The 22980-nt window shown below is 41.9% G+C and overlaps 1 protein-coding gene across 10 annotated transcripts in view; it reads left to right on the top strand.

Moving 5' to 3' along the window:
* The window catches only part of ANKS1B (ankyrin repeat and sterile alpha motif domain containing 1B), a 747009-nt gene that overhangs the window by 488686 nt on the left and 235343 nt on the right, over positions 1 to 22980 (top strand). For all 10 annotated transcript variants that reach the window (XM_073327424.2, XM_073327427.2, XM_073327426.2 and 7 more), the window contains one exon: positions 8292 to 8444. In XM_073327424.2, coding sequence (XP_073183525.1) covers positions 8292 to 8444 — 153 coding nt within the window. The remainder of the gene's footprint in view (positions 1 to 8291; positions 8445 to 22980) is intronic.

A 22980-nucleotide genomic window follows, 5' to 3' on the forward strand; every position in this document is an offset into this window, starting at 1 on the left:
GCCACCAACTTCACCTCCCAGCTGCTGCGGCAGGTTTGCGAGCTCCTGGGGATTAAGCAGCTGTGCATCTCCATCTACCACCTGCAAACCGACGGCTTGGTTGAACGGTTTAGCTACACCCTGAAGGAAATGCTGTGCAAGTTTCCCCCAGAAGACCTACGCTGGTGGGATCAGCTACTCCTGCCCTTGCTTTTGGCAGTCTGTGAGGTGCCCCAATCCTCCACAAAATTTTTTGAGCTATTGTATGGATGTTGCCTGCAGGGGGCTGCTGAACCTCATGCGAGAGATATGGGAGCAAGCCCCATCACTGACCCAGGGCCTCCTGAAGTACATCCTCCAGCTCCAGGAACGCTTCTCTCAAGCAAGAGCCCTGGCTTGGAAAAACTTGAAGGCCACGCAGGAAGCTTAGGCCCAAGCCTATAACGGGGACACCTGGCTCCACGGCTTCAAACCCGGCAATTGGGTCCTGCTCCTCCTCCTCCTTGAGCGAGTCAAAGCTACTGGCCCGTTGGCAAGGGCCCTATGAGGTGGTCCGAAAGGTCAGGCCCATCACCTTTGAGGTCAACCAGCCCGACTGGCACAAGAAAACTCAACTATATCATGTCAACCTTCTGAAGCCCTGACGGGAGTGAGAGGGGCTATTAATTAACCCTTACCCACTGGAGCCAGAGCTGGGCCCCCGTGTACTCCTGACAGAGGACCCTGTGGGACTCCAGCTCAGGGAGACACGTACCAAGGGGCAACGTAAGCAGACCCAGTGCCTCCTGCAGGTGTTTCCGTGAACCTTCACAGTCCAACCGGGCTACAGAATCCTAGTTGTTCATACCATTCAGACGGAACTTGGGGTGGTGATCCGTGAGCCAACCAGGCCCTTGCCATACCGCATGCAGCAAGTCGTTGAAGAGGAAGTACAGGCTGTTAGACCTGGGAATCATTGAACCATCACAAAGCGAATGGCGCAGCCCAGTAGTGCTGGTATCCAAGCCTGATGGAACACGGCGCTTCTGTATCAACTTCTAACGTGTCAATGCCATTTCAAAATTCAATGCATATCCGATGTCCTGTGTAGATGAACTGCTGGGCCATCTAAGGGAGGCCTGCTTCCTCACCACACTCGATCTGAGTGAAGGGTACTGGCAGATCCCCCTCAACCCAGCCTCCAGGGAAAACATCACTTTTGCCACCCCAATGGGCCTGTATCAATTTACTTAGATGCCCTTCGGCCTCCATGGGGCACTGGCCGTGTTTCAATGGCTGATGGACTGCATTCTCCAACCCCACTGAGACTATGCTGCAGCATACCTGGATGATGTGGTTGTTTACAGCCGCCATTGGAAGGACCACCTAGAGTGGGTAGCTGTGATCCTGAGGTCCCTGCAGGCAGCCGGGGTGACAGCCAATCCAAAAAAATGCCGTACTGGATGGCAAGAGACCACATATCTTGGGAACGCTATAGGGAGAGGACAAGTGAAGCCCTTCATGGGAAAGGTTCAGGCCCTGGCGGCCTGCCCGCCACCCACCATGAAGTGCTAAGTGCGCCAGTTCCTGGGACTTGCCAGCTACTATCAGCATTTTATTCCCCAATTCGCATCCATCACAAACCCCTTGACCGGGCTTTTGACCAAAGACAGCCCCCGGCATGTGGTTTGGACCCTGGCGTGCGAAGATGCCTTTTAGACACTCAAAGAGAGTCTCTGCTGTGAAGCTGTCCTATATAGCCCAGACTTTGACCGGGAGTTCATCCTCCGGACAGGTAGGACTTGGAGGTAGGACTTGGGGCCGTCCTGTCCCAGGGGATCAATGGAGAAGAATATCCGGTCTTGTATTTTAGCTGGAAATTGTTTCCATGGGAGAAGAACTACCGGTTGTAGAGAAGGAGGGCCTTGCAGTGAAATGGCCTTGTGACGCCCTTTGTTACTACCTCCCTCGGGGACCCCTTCACGTTGGTCACCAACCACACCTCGCTCCAGTGGCTGGCCAAAATGAAAAATAATAATGCAAGAATAATGCACTGGTACCTGGCACTACAGCCCTGTGCTTTTACTGTTCACCATAGGGCAGGTAAGGACTGCGGACTTTCTGTCCTGCCTGGGAGGTCTGGAAGAGTCTGGCACCGACAGGTGGGAGCCAGACTTGAGTGGGGGAATATAATGAGGTGGTGTGGTCCCCCACCACCCCGGAGAGGGACAAGCCCTTCCAGACACAAAACTGGGCGGGGCCAGAGAGCTCCGAGCCTGCCTTCAGAAGGTCAGGCACAGGACAGGAAGTAGAAAAGCATGGAGCCAGAGCTCACTTGGAGTGCAGCCACTGGACAGACTAGATGCCTCCAGCCTAGCTCCCAGCTGGGAGACCCCAGCAACCTGCAGTGGACCCAAAGGCTGGCCCGCCAGACCAATGCCTGACGCTGACCAGAGCCCAGAAGAGCTGTCAAGCCTACCCCTCACCAATTATCCTGAGGACCCCATGGTGTTTGACGCCCCCGGAGGACACCATCCTGACCCAGGTACCTCTAGAGGGGGAGTTCTGAAGTAGCTGGAGGGCAGCCGACCCTAGTCTGGCTGCAGCACTGCCAGTGCCAATGTCAGTGTGTTGCAGCCAGGATCCCCACTTACGCCGGCAGGCCTTCTGCCGCTGCTAGGGCCCTGGGCTGGGATGCAGTGGAGTGGGTGGACCTGCGTCTCCCCTGCCACCCAACTTGTGGGTGGCAGTCTCCCCCTAACTCCCCGGCCCTTTGGAGCCAAAAGCCTGGGCTTGTTGTTAACCTGGCTGAGCTCAGCCCCTGCCTAAGGGCCAGAGCCTTAGACTCATTGCTGCCCTGCCCTGACCCAGGCCTTGGGCTTGGTAATTGTAGAACTGTTGCTCAGTGCTGCCTGAGGACCTGAGCCACTGCCCACTGGCATTCACCGCCCTTGATTGAGCACATTGTTTTGTGGAATCTCCCTTGTCACTCCTGGAACTGGACTGATTCCATTACAGCAACCATGAGGACATAACGAGGCGGTGTGGTCCCCCGCCACCCTGAAGTGGGACGAGCCAGGCTAAGCCCCTCTACAGTCCCCAACAAAGGCATGGACTTTTTAATCTCCCACCCACAACCAAATTCATTGGTGGCGGATGCCGTAAATCAGAAGGGGAAACAGCCCCAATTTAAGAACACACCTCAAGACAAAGATGCCATGAGATTAGATCTTTTGGGCTGAAAAGTATACTCGTCAGTGACACTCCAATTCTGTCCAGTGAACTATACCGCCCTATTGGCGAAGTATGACCAAAACTACCACCAAAAACTCAATGAGTTCCTACCAAATATTCCGGAGGAAAAGAAGGAGCAGTTCCTTCCAAGCCATCATGATGGAGGGACAACTAGTAGCCTGAACAGCACTACAAGTTTTCCTTGATACAGCAGACACAACAAGCCGTACAATAGCTACTGCCATAGTCATGAGGAGAGCCTCCTGGCTGCGAGCCTCAGGAATCCCACGGGAACTGCAAACCAAAGTAGAGGATCTCCCGTTGGATAGGGAGAAATTATTTTAATCAAAAACAGATGATGTCCTGCACTCAATGAAGGACTCCTGTGCCACACTCCATACTTTGGGTATATATACACCCCCAAATAGACGCAGATGATTCCAACAGTATAACAGGAATCATGACAACCTGAACCAATGATTGGTTGAGGGTCGACCTCCCACAACTTCCAGAGCAAATTATATCGAATACCCAAACTTTGGGTCTCCGACTTCAACCATTTTACCTAGCATGGGCATCCATCACCACAGACAGTTGGGTGCTGGAAATAATATCAAGATATACTATCCTTTTTAACCTTCATCCCCCCTACTCACCCCACTTCCTCATCCCTCTTCAGGGTTCCTTCTCATGAGCATCTTCTGAGACAAGAAATAAACCATCTTGTACAGCTAGGTGCCATAGAACAGGTTCCAACAGAGCACAGAGGGAAAGGGTTCTACTCCCACTACTTTCTAACACAAAAGAAAAACGGAGGATGGAGACCTATCTTAGATCTCAGGAAACTCAACGAATTTGTTCAAACCCACAAATTCAAAATGGTCACACTGACGTCAATAATCCCAGCACTGGAAGACTGGTTTTCAGTCCTCAACCTACAACCTGGCTCCAGGGCAGGCTTCTCCAGAACCTGGGGACACTGGGTGCCCTGGTCAGGCACCGGCCTCCAGGTGGACTGCCTCAGAATCAGAGCTCTCAGGGCTTCCGCGGTCCCAAGCTCTGGGGAAACCTGCCAGTCCCTGTTTTATGATCTAAGACAACAATCTCACATTCATCGTATAAAGTTTTGTATCCAGCACGTGCAACAAAGAGCCAGAGAACAGTGACTGACACCCACGCCCCCGAAGTGTGCCTAGTTTTGCCTGTTCCTCCAGGAAAGTGCAACAAAATAAGATCAAGATCATGATGTGCTAGATGTCTGCCAAGTATTTGAAGTGACAGCATTGTATATTTCGGTGAACACTACTCCAGCTTTCAAAAGCAAACTAAATTTTTTCTACTGCCTTGAATTCAAATTACATTTCAAATAAACTGTAAAGAAATACAATTGGTTCAAGCAAGATTTTAAGTTCAGCACTCTCTACTTTTGAAATTACGTTGTCATTCACTTAAAACTTAAGCTCAAAAGCATTATGCTCCTGTCATACTTGTTTTGTTCTCTTAAAGTAAAAATGTGTATAGCAGAGGAAAGTAGGAGACTAGCTGCCAGCACTCACTATATTAAAGTTTCAAACATACCATAAATTCTGTGCAAAATATAAGGCCTTCTAAACCTCCTAAATCTCCTTTAAAATTTACTACTGTAATATATGACTAAGTTAGCAATAGTTACACTTTTGTTCAGCGATGTGATTCTTATAATATTATTGCACATTGATGCTATTCAGTAGTTCATTCTTCTGGCATATGCAGTTTGATCCAGTACTTATGACTGTCGATTCATCGTAGTTAACTCAGACGATTAACTAAAAAAATTAATCAAGATTAATTTTAATCTTTTAAAAGATTAAATGCAGTTTTAATCGCACTTTTAAACAATAGAATACCAATTGAAATTTATAAAATATTTTGTATGTTTTTCCTACATTTTCATATATATTGTATTCTGTGTTGTAACTGAAATCAAAGTTTATATTATTTTTATTATAAATATTTGTACTGTAAAAATTATAAACAAAAGAAATAGTATTTTTAAATTCACATCATACAAGTCCTGCAGTGCAATCTCTTTGTCGTGAAAGTGCAACTTACAGATGTAGAATTTTTTTAGTTACATAACTGCACTCAAAAACAAACCAATGTAAAACTTCAGAGCCTACAAGTCCACTCAGTCCTACTTTTTCTTTAGCCAATCGCTAAACCAACAAGTTTGTTTACATTTACAGGAGATAATGTTGCCCCCTTCTTATTTACAATGTCACCAGAAAGTGAGAACAGGCATTTGCATGGCACTTTTGTAACTGACATTGCAAGGTATTTAAGTGCCAGATATGCTAAACATTCACATGCCCCTTCATGCTTCACCCACCATTCCAGAGGACATGCTTCCATGCTGATGACGCTTATTAAAAAAGATACATTAATTAAATTTGTGATTGAACTCCTTGGGGGAGAATTGTATGTCCCCTGCTCTGTTTTACCAGCATTCTGCCATATATTTCATGTTAGAGCAATTTCGGAGGATGTACCAATGTGAGATTTCTAAAGATAGCTGCATCACTTGATCCAAACTTTAAGAATCTGAAGTGCCTTCCAAAATCTGAGAGGCATGAGATGTGGAGCATGCTCTCAGAAGTCTTAAAAGAGCAACACTCTGATGCAGAAACTACAGAACCCAAACCACCAAAAAAGAAAGCTGCTTTGCATTGTTATTGAGCAAAACCTGTGTCATAAATATAAAGAGAAGGGTAAACCCCTTTAAAATCTCAGAGGAAAAATCCTCTCACCTGTAAAGAGTTAAGAAGCTAAAGGTAACCTCGCTGGCACCTGACCAAAATGACCAATGAGGAGACAAGATACTTTCAAAAGCTGGGAGGAGGGAGAGAAACAAAGGGTCTGTGTCTGTCTATATGCTGCTTTTGCCGGGGATAGAACAAGAATGGAGTCTTAGAACTTTTAGTAAGTAATCTAGCTAGGTATGTGTTACATTATGATTTCTTTAAATGGCTGAGAAAAGAATTGTGCTGAATAGAATGACTATTTCTGTCTGTGTGTCTTTTTTGTAACTTAAGGTTTTGCCTAGAGGGATTCTCTGTGTTTTGAATCTAATTACCCTGTAAGGTATCTACCATCCTGATTTTACAGGGGTGATTCCTTTACTTCTATTTCTATTAAAAGTCTTCTTGTAAGAAAACTGAATGCTTTTTCATTGTTCTCAGATCCAAGGGTTTGGGTCTGTGGTCACCTATGCAAATTGGTGAGGATTTTTACCAAATCTGTCCCAGGAAGTGGGGTGCAAGGGTTGGGAGGATTTTGGGAGGAAAGACGTGTCCAAACTACGTTTCCCAGTAAACCCAGTTAGAGTTTGGTGGTGGCAGTGGATATTCCAAGGACAAAGGATAAAATTAATTTGTACCTTGGGGAAGTTTTAACCTAAGCTGGTAAAAGTAAGCTTAGGAGGTTTTCATGCAGGTCCCCACATCTGTACCCTAGAGTTCAGAGTGGGGGAGGAACCTTGACAACAGGTAAAGCAAGCAGAGAACAGCTACCAAGAGGGATTTTACAGCTAACTATCTGGGTGCCTGTCCATCAAAGGGAGCTACCCCTCTCCTCCTCCCTCCCCCCCCCGCCCACCACACACACTTCATTTATCACGACTTGTATTCGGTGAATTGAAATATACTATTTCTTTTGTTTTTTTACAGTGCAAATATTTGTAATAAAAAATAAATATAAAGTGAGCACTGTACACTTTGTATTCTGTGTTGCAATTGAAATCAATATATTTGAAAATGTAGAAAACATCCGAAAATATTTAAATAAATGGTATTCTATTATTGTTTAACAGTGCGTTTAATCGCAATTAATTTTTTTAATAGCTTGACAGCCCTACCAGTACTATTATATATTGCTTTATATATTCATATGAATGGTATGTCATCAACAGCTGAACATGCAGAGGTTTTACAATTTTATTCTTTCAAATTTTATCATTAATAGTTAACTTGAAAATCTTCACTTGTGTCATTGAGGGCAATTCAGAAAGAGAAGTCACAGGTCTTTACTTATTTGTAGCTTAGTAGAATTTAGAAAAGTAAAATCAAAATCCTAATACTTCTATGTTTTTTCAGATTGTACTAATCATTAAAGGAATATTCATAGAATCATAACACTGGAAGGGACCTTGAGAGGTCATCTAGTCCAGTCCTCTGCCCTCAAGGCAGGACTAAGTATTAACTAGACTATCCCTGCCAAGTGTTTGTCTAACCTGCTCTTAAAAATCTTCAATGATGGGGATTCCACAACTTCCCTAGGCAATTTATTCCAGTGCTTTACTACCCTGAGAGTTAGGAAGTTAGGAACTGATTCTTCCTTCCTAAGTGGAGTACTTTGCATTTGTCCTTATTGAATTTCATCCTATTTACTTCAGACCATTTCTCCAGTTTGTCTGGATCATTTTGAATTTCAGTCCTTTCCCTCCAAAGCACTTGCAATCCCTCCCAACTTGCTATCGTCTGCAAATTTTTTGAGTGTATCTCTATGCCATTATCTAAGTCATTGATGAAGATATTGAACAGAACTGGACCTGGAACTGATCCCTGTAGTACCCCAGTCAATATGCCCTTACAGCTTTACTGTGAACTACTCTCATTTATCACCTTCTTATCTTCTAGGTGCAAACTGATTGCTTAATTATTTACTCCATTATCTTTCTGGGTACTGAAGTTAAACTGACTGGTCTGTAATTCCCTGGTTGTCCTTATTTCTCTTTTCATAGATTGGCACTATATTTGCCCTTTTCCAGTCCCCTGGACTCTCTCCCATCTTCCATTACTTTTCAAAGATAATCACTAATGGCTCAGACCAGTCAGCTCCTGGAGTATTCTAGGATGTATTTCATCAAGCCCTGGTGACTTGAAGACATCTAACTTGTCTAAGTAATTTTTAACTTATTCTTTCCCTATTTTAGCCTCTGATTCTACCTACCTATTTGGTCAAATGAAGATAACTCTGATCCAAAGAACTTAACACATTTTATTGTTGTCATAAAAGTTGCTTAATAATATTTCTAGTAATACTTAGTCATTTGTATATTTCAGATGAAGCAGATTGGTAATGAGGGCTACAACCCCACCTCTGTGGCAGAGTGGCTGGACTCCATTGAACTGGGTGACTATACCAAATCCTTTCTGATTAATGGCTATACATCGATGGACCTTGTGAAAAAAATCTGGGAGAGCGAATTAATTAATGTAAGTTGATTTATTTGTAGAATTAAAAGTCTGCTATGAACATACTTTTAAATACCCTTCGATGTATCCCATTATAAATCAAAGAGATAATATGAAAAGAAATAGCAATATAAATTGATATTCTTATACTGTTCCTATCTCTTATTTATTGTTAAAGATTACAGCAGGGGTTCTCAAACTGGGGGTCGGGACTCCTCAGGGGATCATGAGGTTATTATGGGAGGGTCATGAGCCGTCAGCCTCCATCCCCAAACCATGCTTCGCCTCCAGCATTTATAATAGTGTTAAATATAAAAAAAACGTGTTTTAAATTTATAAGGGCGGTCGCACTCAGAGGTTTGCTGTGTGAAAAGGGTCACCAATGCAAAAATTTGAGAACCGCTGCATTACAGCTTATATACCTTCAATTTTCATTTACTTGGTCCTTCTCTTAGTCATGTAACTAAATTAGTATGGTATGTCTTTGGCTTCAGGGAGACTAACAACTCTTTTAAAGTACATTTTTCCCAAAAGTATATGAAAACAAAGGTGATAACTATAAAACATATTGTCTCCAGTTTGACTGAGAAGAGTATAGCAACAATACTTGCAATAAGGTTGCTTATAATTTATTTTTTCATATACTCCGGCTAAATGAAGCATAGCTAAAACAAGCCTTGAATGTACTCAAGAAACTATGTTTAAGGAACAAAATATTTTAACTCTTCACTTCTGATTGCAACTTGTTTTCTTATCTCTCAGTTAAGATAGATTTGGTGATGCACAAATACCTGGAAGTAATTGTGAAGGTGTTATATATTGGCCGTAGACCAAGTCCAATTTTGCACTGTTATAATAACTAACTTGACAGCACATTATCATATATAACTTCCACAGAGGCTAAGGTATCTGCAACCGAATTGTTGTCTATTTGTAAAAGATGGATGCTACAACTGCTCCAAGCATCCATACAGACAGCTGAACTGGCCTGTAGGGGGTTCCCTGGATGGCAAAGACCACTTATGTCACTCGCTTTCTGCCCTCCCCACAGAAACAGAGGTACTCCTCTCCCTGGTGAAGAGGGCATTGCCATAGTGCTTCTATGCCCCATCAACCCCTGACTGCCAGAACAGTCCCTTGAGGACCATAGGCAGCCAGGCATAAGTTAGAGTAGCTGCTCTAACTTATGCTGGGGAAAACTCAATGAACTCCAGGGTTGCGGAAAGAGAGGGCATAAAGATGGTATAAAGCCATCTTCCACTATCCCCTGAGCCGCACAGAGCACAGCTCAGATGCAGCCCAGAACAGGGACTTGAAAAAAGAGAATTCATAAATTGAAAGATAAAATTATTATGTGATACAATTTCTTCTCCTCACAATGGTTCCGTGAAAATCCCATTACACGCATTTATTAACATGAAAATGGATTGATGTAAGGACCAATTTCTCCCCAGATGTTCTACACATGCATAATGCCCGTTGAATTCAATGGGTATTGTTTGAACATACCTGAAGACAGTTTAGAGGCTGATGTCCAGATCCTAGCTCTAAATGTGACCTTTTTTTAAAGTATAACTGTGAAGACTGAGGCAGAGTGAAATAAAATCTGAAAAACTTTACTTCAGAAGTTTACACAGACAAATCACCAGCACTGAGCTGAACAAGGTAATAGGTGGAGAACTTTGTTTCACAGGGCTCCCTGTCCATACTACCTATTCTAAAATAATTATGCACTCTGAACACTTTGCCAAAATCAATTGGCAACAAATTACCCTGTAGCTCCCCCCAGTGGCTCTTTAAACTTCATTAAAGGCTTCTGGCCTGATTCTGATCTCACTTAGACTAATGTAAATGAGGAGTAACTACACTGAAGTCAGTACAGTTGCACTACTGTAGAACTGGTGTACGTCAAATCAGAATAGGACCCTACAGTTGTTAAAGATTAACCTTATATCTCCTTTGAGAATTGTCCCTGCTCATTCCCACTTTGGCAGACACCATCCTTGATGCCATCAGCTCTAGAATTATTTGAAAAGCAATAACTCTTGTAGCTGCCCACCTCTTACCCACCAAACTGAACACTGCAGATTAATGGTTTCATGGTTTCTGTGTATATATAAGTATATATAAGTTTCATGGTCTCTGTGTATATATAATGTCTTCTGCAGTTTCCACAGTATGCATCCGACGAAGTGAGTTGTAGCTCACGAAAGCTCATGCTCAAATAAATTGGTTAGTCTCTAAGGTGCCACAAGTACTCCTTTTCTTTTTGCGAATACAGACTAACACGGCTGTTACTCTGAAAACTGCAGATTAAGTTATTCAAGATTTCTTACCCTAACAGTTCTCAGGTCCTAACCTTCTGCCATAAGCAGCAGAGGCTCAGAAGTGTCATCTCAGTCTATTCAATGTATATTTTACTAATTTCTTTTCTCTTTTGTTCTTTTCTTGTTAATTATTGTAGGTTAGCCTATTAACAACTGTACAAAAATATAATTCAGTTAGCAAACTTATAATTTAGGTAAGTATCTACTGTTGTGTGCAGTTGTCATTTCCGATCTTTTTTCTCAGAAATCAACACAAATATTGGGTTTTAGGCATTGTGCATCCTACTAAAAAAAGATGTCCATCTCAGACCAACACGTCTGCTGTTTGAATTGCTTGTAAGAAGGGTCCACCACAAGCAGTTGTTTAGTATATACTGGCTTCACCTTGGGCCATACAAACCAGGAATTTATAACAAAAATTTTCTCAATGAAAGAAACTGTAAAGGCAGAATCCTATAATTCTGGAACTATAGTTTCTGTTTTAATAAGTCAAAGCCCAAGTACTTGAAAGAGAGCAAAGAATCAGATCTGAAGCTCTAAAATCAATTCAAAATATTCTCAGTTGTGCTGTCCTCAACTGTGAAGTTCCAGAAGCATGATATCAAGAAGAAGCACTTCATTGAGCCCAGCACAAATATCCAATAACAAATATATTAGAGACTGCAGCTCTGAGCACCTCTTAATGTTGTCTCCAAGTGTATCCAGTGGAGTCTTTGAATCTGAACCCCTCCTTGGCTCTGTGTAAAGTATCTTTGAGTTCTCACTTAGTGCTTCATTCCTTTAAGTCTATGGGAAGCCCTTGGTGCTTTCTGAGAGGTGAACATTCTTCATCCTACTTTTCTATGTCAGATCTCTGTGTCAACATCTGTTTCTAAACCTGAGGCTCAAATTCATGAATCTTTAGGTTCTGCCTCTGTTCCATAACAATAATATTAAGTGTATGATATGAGTCTGAGATCAGTAGCCTCATCTGTTATCTTATGTCGCTCATGATTGTATTCCTCAACTTCCACGTGAGGTACTGGTCAAGTAGTTGCTTCTTTGAGTGACTGCACACATCCATTCCACTGTAGGTGTGTGCACGCCTTATGCACGGTTGGAGATTTTTCACTCAGCAATACCGGTCAGAGCAGCCCTCTCTGCGTTGTGGCACTGCACACAAGTATAAAGGGCAGAGCCACCCCTGATCACCCTCTCAGTTCCCTCCTACCACCAGTGATGGTTGTTGGAGCTGCTATCCTTGCATTTGCAATTGTTACTCTATTTAGTGTACATAGTACCTGTAGTGTTAATTTTAGTGTAATTTAGAGTCTTTGTACATAGTATAGATATAAGAGTAAATTTAGATAAGTATTTAGTAGTGTGAAGTCACCAGTTCCCATCTGAGTATCAGCACTGGACTCACGCCTTATGTAAGTCTTCAGAATATTTGGTGAAAGCCCCGAGTGGAGGCAAGGACATGGAGTCACTCAAAGAAGAGAAACTCCAAGGCACAGTCTTTAAGCCAAGAGGGGTTGCTGACTTCAGAGCCTAGGAAACTTCCACTGAAACCAATTCCTGAAGTGCTGACAGAACATTACCACAGAGCCAAGAGCCCTTTCTAGAGCTGTCTACTCCCAAGGCTTTTGAGGCAGCTCAAGAATTATAGAACCTGTTGGTACTGGTCGCCCCAGCTACTTAGCACGCCCACCTGGTATTGGCATCTGGCATACACACTTCAGTGGTTCTGGCTCCAGCCCCAATGCACCATTCAGTACAGGAGGCTGCTAAAACAGCAATGATCTTGCCAGTACTTCATTTTCATACTCAGAACTGCTCTCCCCTGTACTGACAAAATCAGATCCCCCTTGGTCTGAGGGAGTGGACTTCTCCCCAAATTCTGAGGTCAGCTCTTATGTATCTCACCCCAGATATGTTCAGCAGCCCCAGTGGGGTGCCTGCCTACTGTGGTACCAGCCACAGCCTCAGCATTCCAAGGACCAAGGGCCCATACCTAATTGTCCACCCTCCATATCAATGGCCCTTTTGGAACCTTGGGGCTTCCCTCCACAATCTAGAGCATCTCTGCTCCCCCCCCTTGTCTTACTCCATCGGTTAGGTGTCAGGAGTATCTACAACAGGTTACTATCTGCCCACCCCCATTACCAGCAACAGTACTGTGCATGCGGAATTGCATCTTCTGGATTCTCCTGTGGATGACTCAGAGAAGGCTTGACCTCAACTTAGCTTTCTTTTCTTCATCTCCTGATGAGGTGGTAATAACAGAGTTTGCTTCTCTCTCTCCCGCTCCTGACAATTACAGAGCTCATCAGAGCTTGTTTAGGAGGATGGCTGCAACTCAGGATATCCAACCAGGAGAGATGCAGAAAAAGTCACATGGGTTGATTGACATTTTAGCCTGGTCAGGACCCTCTAGGATAGCTCTCTCTATTAATGAGGCTATCCTGAAGCCTGACAGGGCATTATGGCAGACCTCATCTTCTACACCTCTTATTTCAAAAAAAGGTGGAGAGAAGATTTAATGTCCCTTCATAGCGGTTTGAACATTTTTTATACCCATCTCCTCCTTTCTACCCAGTAGTCTCAGCTGCTAATGAAAAAGAGACAGTTGACACCAGGTCTCAATGCCAAAAGGGAAAAGAGCAAAGAAGCTGGACCTCTTTGGAAGGAAGCTTATTCCATATGAGATTTATAGCTTAGAATCGTGAACCATCATGTTCTGCTGGGTCAGTATGATTTTAGCCGGTGGGATGGGTTCCTGAAATTTAAGGACAGGCTTCTGGACAAGGCAAAGCAAGAGTTCAGTGCTATGATGGAGGAGGGCAAGCTAGTTGCCAGAACAACCTTACAGGCAAGTCTAGATGAGGCAGATGCTATGGCTTGAGTTATGACTTCCTCATCACTATATGGCATTCCTCTCAGTGGCAGTCATCAAATCTTCCCCAGAGGTGCGACCAACCATCACACACTTCCCATTTGAAGGCTCCTTGCTTTCTGAAAAAACTGACGAGAGGCTACGTAGTCTTAAGAATTCAAGAACAATCCTTAAGTTTCTGATGATTTATACACCAGCAACAACAACAAAAAAAGCTGTTCTGCCCTAGCAGTCCCAATAGTTTCCACTTTTCATGCCTCGTACCCAGACCTGTCCTGAAAGAGGAGCAAAAGTTACAAGAGGGTCCTCCATCTCTTCTGTAGCAGCCAGTTCATCTAAAGACAGGTTTCAGAGTAGCAGCCATGTTAGTCTGTATCCGTAAAAAGAAAAGGAGTACTTGTGGCACCTAAGAGACTAACAAATTTATTAGAGCATAAGCTTTCATGAGCTACAGCTCATTTCATCGGATGCATTCAGTGGAAAATATAGTGGGGAGATTTTATATACACAGAGAACATGAAACTGTACAGACTGTAACAAGAGTGATCAGGAAAGGTGAGCTATTACCAGCAGGAGAGCAGGGTGGCGGGGGGGTTGGACCTTTTGTAGTAATAATCAAGATGGGCCATTTCCAGCAGTTGACAAGAACAGTAGGGGGGGAAATAAACAAGGGGAAATAGTTTTACTTTGTGTAATGACACATCCACTCCCACTCCTTATTCAAGCCTAAGTTTATTGTATCCAGTTTGCATATTAATTCCAATTCAGCAGTCTCTCATTGGAGTCTGTTTTTGAAGATCTTCTGTTGAAGAATTGCCACTTTTAGGTCTGTAATTGAGTGATCAAAGAGATTGAAGTGTTCTCCAACTGGTTTTTGAATGTTATAATTCTTGACGTCTGATTTGCGTCCATTTATTCTTTTACATAGAGACTGTCCAGTTTGGCCAATGTACATGTCAGAGGGGCATTGCTGTCACATGATGGCATATATCACATTGGTAGATGTGCAGGTGAACGAGCCTCTGATAGTGTGGCTGATGTGATTAGGCCCTATGATGGTGTCCCCGGAATAGATATGTGGACACAGTTGGCAACGGGCTTTGTTGCAAGGATAGTTTCCTGGGTTAGTGTTTTTGTTGTGTGGTGTGTGGTTGCTGGTGAGTATTTGCTTCAGGTTGGGGGTCTGTCTGTCTAAGCAAGGACTGGCCTGTCTCCCAAGATCTGTGAGAGTGATGGGTCATCCTTCAGGATAGGTTGTAGATCCTTGATGATGCGACAAACTCATCCTCTTGACAAACATTTTTACCCATTGGTTGAGAGCAGTCTGCCACTCCCCAGAGTACCATCTTTCTCCACCCCAATATTTTCCAATCACCTGTCCCACTTTCTAAGTGCTTGGTCCCACATCACATCACTGGGACATACCCTACAATTTGTTTCTATCCCTCCTTCTCACCACCCTTTCCTATCCCTTTTCAGGAACACACTCACAAGAATGTACTACTTTAGGACTCTAGTCTTTTCTCCTTGTGAGGGCCGTAGAAGAAATTCCCATCTTGCTCAGGGGGAAGGGATTTTATTCCTGGTATTTCCTAATCCTGAAAGCAAAGTAAGGGGTTATCAGGCCTATTTTAGATGTAAAACACATAAATGAGTTCCTTAAGAAAATAAAATTTCAGATAGTCACTCTAGCTTCTATTACCCCATCTCTAGATCCTTTAGATCTTTAGACAATTTAGACCTTGTCTAGATCAAAGGTTTGTGGGAGACTCCCCACATGGATTTATTTGCAACAAATAAAAATGTCAACTTTTGTTTTTTCCTGGGCAGGCCACAGCCCTCCTCCTATCCTGGTCAAAGAGTCTGCTGTCTGCTTTCCCTCCAATTCCACTCCTACCCAAGGTCTTGGCCAAAGTCAAACATGATCATGCTCACTTTATACTAATAGCCCCAGAGTGGCCCCATCAGCATTAGTTCTCGACTCTGTTAGCCCTATCTGTCAGACCTCCACTGTCACTCCCATGAGATGTAGATGTGATCTCCCAGGACCCCAGCCACCTCCTTCATCCCAACCTGGAGGTTCTTCACCTGACATCATGGATACTTCATGGCTGAAACCCTTGGAAGGAGGTTGCTCTAAGGGAGTGCAGGAAGTTCTTCTACACAGTAGAGAGCCTTCAACTAGAACTACTTGATAAATGGAAAAGATTCTCCATGTGGTTCACACAGAAAGGCATTTCCCCAGCTAGAGCACCTATTCATTGTATATTGGATTGTCTCTTGTTTTTGAAAAGAAGGTTAGCGGTTAATTCCATCAGAGTCCAGATGGCAGCTATTTCAGCTTTTTACCCTCCCATGGATAACTGATTGCTTTTTTCAACCCCTATGTCCATCAGATTTCTGAAGGGTTTGGACAGATTATATCCACAGGTTCACAGTCTGATCTCCCCGTGGAACTTAAATTTAGTTCTAGTGAAGTTGAAGGGCCCCCCTGTTGAGCCACTAGCAGCCTGTTCTTTGTTACACCTTTCTATAAAGGTGGCTTTCTTGGTTGCAGTTACCTTAGCCAGGAGAGCAGGGAAATTGTGAGCCTAAGTATCAGAACCTTATATGATCTTCTTTAGAGATGATTTTTTCCTACTTCACCCAAAGTTCTCAACTAAAGTGGATTCCAGTTTTCACATTAACCAAGCATGTATATTTGCCAGCTCCCTTTTCAAAGCCTCTTTCGAGTAAAAGTAAAGAAAAACTTCATACTCTAGATGTTAGAAGAACTTTAACTTTTTACCTGGATCAGACTAGGCCATTTAGGTCTTCATCACAGCTGTTCACTGAGGGTTTGGACAGAATAAAGGGCCATCCAGTATCCATCAAAAGGATCTCTTCCTGGATTTCCAGATATATTCATCTTGCTACTGACTGGCTGGTATTGTACCACCAGGTAGATTGTTGGCTAATTTGACCGGGTTGTAGGCAGCTTCTATGGCCTTTCTGGCTCATGTGTTCATCTTGGATATTTGTAAGGCAGCAACCTACTCATTGATCAATATGTTTGCCTCTCACTAGGCCATCTCTTATCAGTCTAGAGATGATGCTAGATTTAGACAGGTGATACTACAGTCCCTGTTCACTACAGTCCCTGTGGACTCCAAAGCAGCCTCCAGTTCAAAGTACTTTTGAGTCACCTATGGAGGAACGGACATGTGCAATCATTCAAAGACGAAGAAACAGTTACTAACCTTTTTCTGGAATTGTTCATTTTGAAATGTGTTGCACATGTCCATTCCACATTGTTCCTTCCTTCCTCTCTCTATCGGAGTCTTTCTGGTAGGAAGGAACTGAGAAAGGTCAGTGATAGCTCCATGCTTTATATCTTCATGCAGTGGAGCGAGACAGCAGAGGACACCCATGCTGCCCTGACGGGTACTGCTGAGGGAAAAAATCTCCAGTAACTGTGCCTGAAGCATGCACACACCTACAGTGGAATGAACATGTGCACCACAGCTCAAAGAACAACAGGTACAGAAAAAGGTCAGTAACTATTTCTGTCCATTTGAAGGGACAGACTTATTCAACACAAAGACAAATGATTTTTTTTTTTTGCAAAGCAGAAGTAGGTTAGAACTGTCAGACCTCTGAATTTTACTGTCTTGCTACAGAGCAGCTCTTATTCTGGTTCCAACATTAGTTCTAGCAACCCCAGAGCAATTGTCATTGGGGTTACTATACCCAACAAAATGGATATTCTAAGAAAGCCTAAAGAGGAGGGCAGTTTGAGTCTTTGTCTGCAATAGAGGCCAACCCATTTAGCTACTCTAGTTCCTCACTCCATCTTGCTGGCACAAAGCAACTATTTTGATATGCAACTTAACAGCTATGACCTAATGCCTGCTACGGTGTCTGTTATTCTTTCCTTAACCTTTTCAAAATTCTCTCTCATTCCCTTGCACCATGGAGTAGAATTACTTCAAATAGTTTAATCTTTGAAATCACAGGGAAGAAAGCACTATTCACTTCTTCATGCTGGCTTCCAACTTCCTTCCCTATCCTCTTTTCCAGGGACCCTAACTCTGTGAGTTAGACTCTGTTAGATTCACTTCTCCTACATTGGGATCAAAGATTTATGACAGCCTCCCAATCCTCCTCTATTGTGAATTTCTCAGGATGGTGAGATAGGACAGAGCTCACATTGTTTTAACAGCCCGACCTCGGCTTGTCAGGCATAGTACTGAGTTCTCCTTGCTCTGAAAATGGAGTTTCCAGTGTTTGTGCTCTTACCTTTCAGATTTCCTAGTCCATGAGCAAAGTGAAATTCTATATCCAGATTTAGGTTCACTTTATCTAGCTTGGGTGAATGTTTAGACCTTTTCTAGAACTCAGTCTGGCTTTCTGAAAAAGGTTAAGCACATTCTTCTGAAATTGCCTAATTTGTCTAAAATGATGACCTATGCTTTCAAGTGGAAATGCTTTTCCATGTAGATTAATAACAAAATGTTCCTTGCTCTTGCTCAGTGTCTTTTATTCCGAACTACTGATTCTCCCTGAAGAAATCTTGTTCATCTTTCATCTAGATTCGTTTATCTAGCAGCCACAGCAGCAGTATTCCGACACTACAAGAATATTCTGCTTCCATACATTCTAAATGATTTCCTATATGGATGATTCATCTTTATCTTTATTGTACATAATCATTTAGCTTCAAGTGTTCTTAAATTTAATTCTTACCAGATTTGTATCTCCATAGTTTGAGCCTATGGGGAGTGTTCTTTATACCATCTCTCCCAAATTGCATTGTTGGTTTAAATTATTTCCACAAGGTGGGTAAGAGAAATTCAGGCACTTATGTCAGATTGATCTTTCACAGACATCAGCAAGGAGGAGATGGTGTTACTTTAAGGATGAATTTAGGGTGATAATATATTTTTACAATTTCTCTTGAATTCATCTACTAATTTCCCACTCTTTTTCCCAGAATCACAAAGCTTGCCTGAGAAAGCCAGACTGCACAAATGAAGTTTTAAGAGCTGTAGGCTACCATTTGAAAAATTTGAACAAGAACAAATCTTTTAAAAAACCAGCTGTTTATTATTTTTGAAGCGAACTCAAGGAAGGAAGTAATCTCTTTTCAGATATTTTCAATAGGGATCACAATCTGCAGAGATTTTCAAAATGAATCTTGCTCTGTGCCCAGATTTGCTATGACCGGGTAGGTGTCCCACTAAGCAGTGTCAGTCTACTCCTGTAGAGCAAAGGCAGGTTCCACAGCTTGACTGAAAAATGCAAACCATATACAGCTAAATTTTGTACAGCTGCTATATGGTTATTCAGCTTTGCTCTCTCTATTCTGGGCCTAGATGAGATGCTTTTTTTCTCTTTTTTTTTTCTTATTTTTTTTCTTTTTTTTTTCTTTTTTTTTTTTGTGGAGAGTATTCCATCAATCACCCTTCAACTAAGAACATGAGTTCTTCTATGGCTATTTTTACTGCTTAATCTCCCAAAAGTGCCATCTTCAGAGGCAATTCTGGAAGGAAAATGAAAGATTTTTTTACCAGTTACTTACCAACAACAGGCATTCTCAGACAATATTACCTCCTGTGCTATATTTCAAAATAGTTAAAAGAAACTGAGAATGTTTGGAGGCACAGCCCTTTAGACTCTCTCAGGACATTCATTTCTGACTGCAAAGGTTGCAATTGCTTTTCAAATGATTGCAGGACTTTTGGTGCTGAGAAATGCTTTCAAGATTGTGGGACTTGTGTAAGTAATAGTCTCTGGGAACTCAAGTTATTGGTAAGAAACTTTCCTGTTAAAAATTATGGGAGTTTGATGAAAATTTTTTTTCTTTCAGATAACTTAAGAGCTCAGAGAATTCTGTCTGCTTTTATGTGGAACTCCTTCCAGATGTTTAGGAGTTTTTCTCTAGTTTCTGCAGGTTTCAGACAACAGCATGTGCATCGTCAGAACAGAGTCAAATTAGCCAAAGTTGGGCTCTGTGAATATGGACTTATAACAAATATATGTAGTTAAAAGTTAATAGATATCAGAGCTAGTTTAGTGACAGTATTTTAAATTTAGGCAGGTAACTTTAGGAGAGGCAGCCATTTTGATGTCCTTGGTTGGGAGTTCTGCTCTGATTCAAATTTTGCATTGTGATCATATGGATACATACATTTTTGCTTGTTAAGAAGGTTTGGTTCTCTATTAACATTTTACACATTTGGGGCCTGATTGAAAGCCCACTAAAATCAATAGGAATCTTTCCACTTACTTCACTAGCATTTCAATCAGGCCTTTCCTGAAGGGCTGTGGTGGATATGGACATGATATACTACTGTTAGTGGTGTTTTTTTTTCTAGAAGTCATGCTTTTAACATACAGTCACAGTACTTGTCCCACAGGGCTTTTACTCAATGGAATGCACCAATTTCACACTCCAGTAAATGATGGTGGAAGAAAGTGCAGAAGGCTCAGCGAAACCCATTCACACTCACCCCTGTACAGGGGTCAACCACAGTCTTTGTATTCCCAGGGTGCAATGTCCAGGATAATTTAGAATAGGTGATAGTGCTTGATTCTGCAAAAGGGGTGAGATGCATGCGAGGCCATAGACTGACCCCTTTATATACCAAGCACAATTTAGCCACAATGCCTTCAGATGCTGCTGCTTTGTGGGGTTGGGTGGGTTGTATTACATGATCACACGCTATGGCTTAAATGTCATAAAAGAGTCCTTATGGTCTAGAACTTATTTTCGCTTCATCTTATTAAGTTGCCTCTTTGAATCCAGGATACCCACAACTACATTAAATTAATACTTAAACCCATCAAAACAAGGTATGTAGATCTGAAACGCATATTTTTTCTTCCACTTTTCTCCCAACCTGCTTGTTTTTGAAAATATGAAAAGCTCTTGCAGAATACCCTACAAAGCGTTTTTTAAAAAATTTCCATTCACACTTTATTTTTAGATGGTATTTGTTTCTTCTTATCTCTGCTTGAATGCCGCCGCACTAGTAATGTATGGGGCAGAGCCAGCATAGTAGCATTGAGGGAAATGAGACTGGGTCCATCAGAGGTTAGACCGAGAAGTGACATTTCCCAGCTCTCACTCACACACTTTTGGCTCTGACCCTCCCTACCAGCAGGTTCCTTCTCATTCAAATCCCGGACTATTGCCGCCTCCTCCCCCAAGTATCTCTTTGATTTAGAAGGAGATAATATAAACACAGCCACTTTTCACCCGTTAACTCAACAGTTTCCCCTGTTTTAAATAGTAGAGCCTAATTCAGATTGTAATGAATGCTTTGCAATTTTTTCCAGTAGTAAGAATTTCAAAAGACACTTTATTTATTTTGCACTCCTATAATTTAAAGGAAGTCTATCAAAGGCCCAGAATGTAACCTAACTATTTTCAGTACTTTACAATTGTGATTTGTGATCTTGAAAAGTCTGCAAACAAGTCATTTTGTTCAGCTGTTCCAGTGTAGTACGTATATTGGACTCTTGGTTGCACCCAGCTGTGCTAGATCTTCAAAGATTACAGCCAATGTGAAATGACTGAACCTGTCTATTCTTCTGGGTAGATGTATATGATAGTTATATTAGGAACCAGGTATTTCTTGCCTGTCTAGTTATTATGGGAATTTTTAAAGATTTCTAGCAGGCAGCATGAGTTACTGTTCTTTCAGCTACTAGTTATGTAGTCTATATATAGAGGTGATTAGCACATGTAAGAAATTCCTTTCGGTTGCATTTTGAGATGTTTATATATAAATAACCCGAAATACATACATCCACATGTGGGTATATATGTAAATAACCTCGAGTCTGAAACAAAGAATTCATGTATATGATTGATTTGGAGAAATGTATAGGGGGAAAAGATTCAAAATTCATTCAAATACATGCTCCCAGCTTGTCTGTTTGCAAACACCTGCTATATAGTATAAATAGTGGGACCACATACCTATAGTTAGGCAGTTTTTTGTGGATGTTTGACAATAGGATGGTTACTCATACACATAAAACATCACATTTGCAATCACATTTTCATAACACTGCAAAGGAATTGAATGACTTTTCTTGGCATGTTTTTTTTCTTCGTGAGTCTAAGCTGTGTGTATGAATTTGCTCTATATCTCCTGGGAGTAAGAAAATTCTATTGCATATATTAAATTAATTTGGTGCAATATGGTGCAACTGTAAATCCAAATGACAACTAGTTCTTTTTGAAATAGTGTTAGTAATATGTTGTGTTCAATAAGCAAATTGTATGAAAACTATGTATACTGTAATTTGTTTCCCCATCCCCCATTTAGTTATGTGTTTAACATGTCCAGGATATGTACTGAGATCCTCAAAGATCTTTGTATTGTACTGGGTTGTTTTTTAGTTTGGGGTTGTTGTTTTTTGTGGGGGGAGGGGCTCTGTTGTGCAAGGACGGAAGTGCTCAGCTACTGTAGTCATATAGGTCAATTTCTTCTATTGGATCTTGCCTTTGGTCATGGAAAAGGATTCCTTCTAGAATCCTTTTCTTCCCACTTGGAATAATGGTAATGGCCTTATCAGTCACTGAGTCCTTGAACATCTATAGTTGTTGCTGGTTTTTCAAAAGCTATTGTTATGCTTTTAATATTGCTGTCTTCTGCCAGATGTCCTATTGGAAGTTAACAATACTTGATATCCCGCAGTCATGTGTCTAATGTGGCAACAAGTTACTTCACTACCTTTGGATTCTCTGCTGAGGTTATGCTTGTTTTATGAACATCCTTCACTGACAGTATCTCCTGCGAACTGTGATTGCCTCACCTGTTGTCTGGCCTGATACACAAACTGTTTATCCTGCTCTTGATGGTAATACAAAACACCTTCTAAATATATCAGCAACTTCAGCCTATGCTGTTTCTAAGTGAAAGTTAGGATACTGGAAAAATTGCCAGGGCTTGCACAAGTTTTCCCCTGCACTACCATCTGCTCCCACTTCATCTTGGATCTCAACAAGGCTCAGATTCAGGGGAAAGTGGGTGGAAAAATAGTTCCTTTGATTAATAAGTAGTTTGTTCAGTTTTACAATATACATAGGAGTAAAACAGAAGGTAGGGAACATTTCCACTGTGGATCTCATCAAAAGTATAAATAGTTTGCTGATGAAATAGTGAATTTCTTATCTATCTTGTGCAATTCTTCTTCAGAAGCTAATTAATGAGACAATATATGTAAATATAACATAATCAGTTTCCCACTATATTTAATATTCTTTGGAGTTTATCAGTTTAATAAAAATGGTTCACTCTTTCTGATAAAAGTTACAAATAACATGACCATTATAACATGTTTGATTCAGCAAACCTTGTAA

The sequence above is a fragment of the Lepidochelys kempii genome, chromosome 1 (genome assembly GCF_965140285.1).
Source record: "Lepidochelys kempii isolate rLepKem1 chromosome 1, rLepKem1.hap1, whole genome shotgun sequence".
NCBI classification, from domain to species: Eukaryota; Metazoa; Chordata; order Testudines; family Cheloniidae; genus Lepidochelys; species Lepidochelys kempii.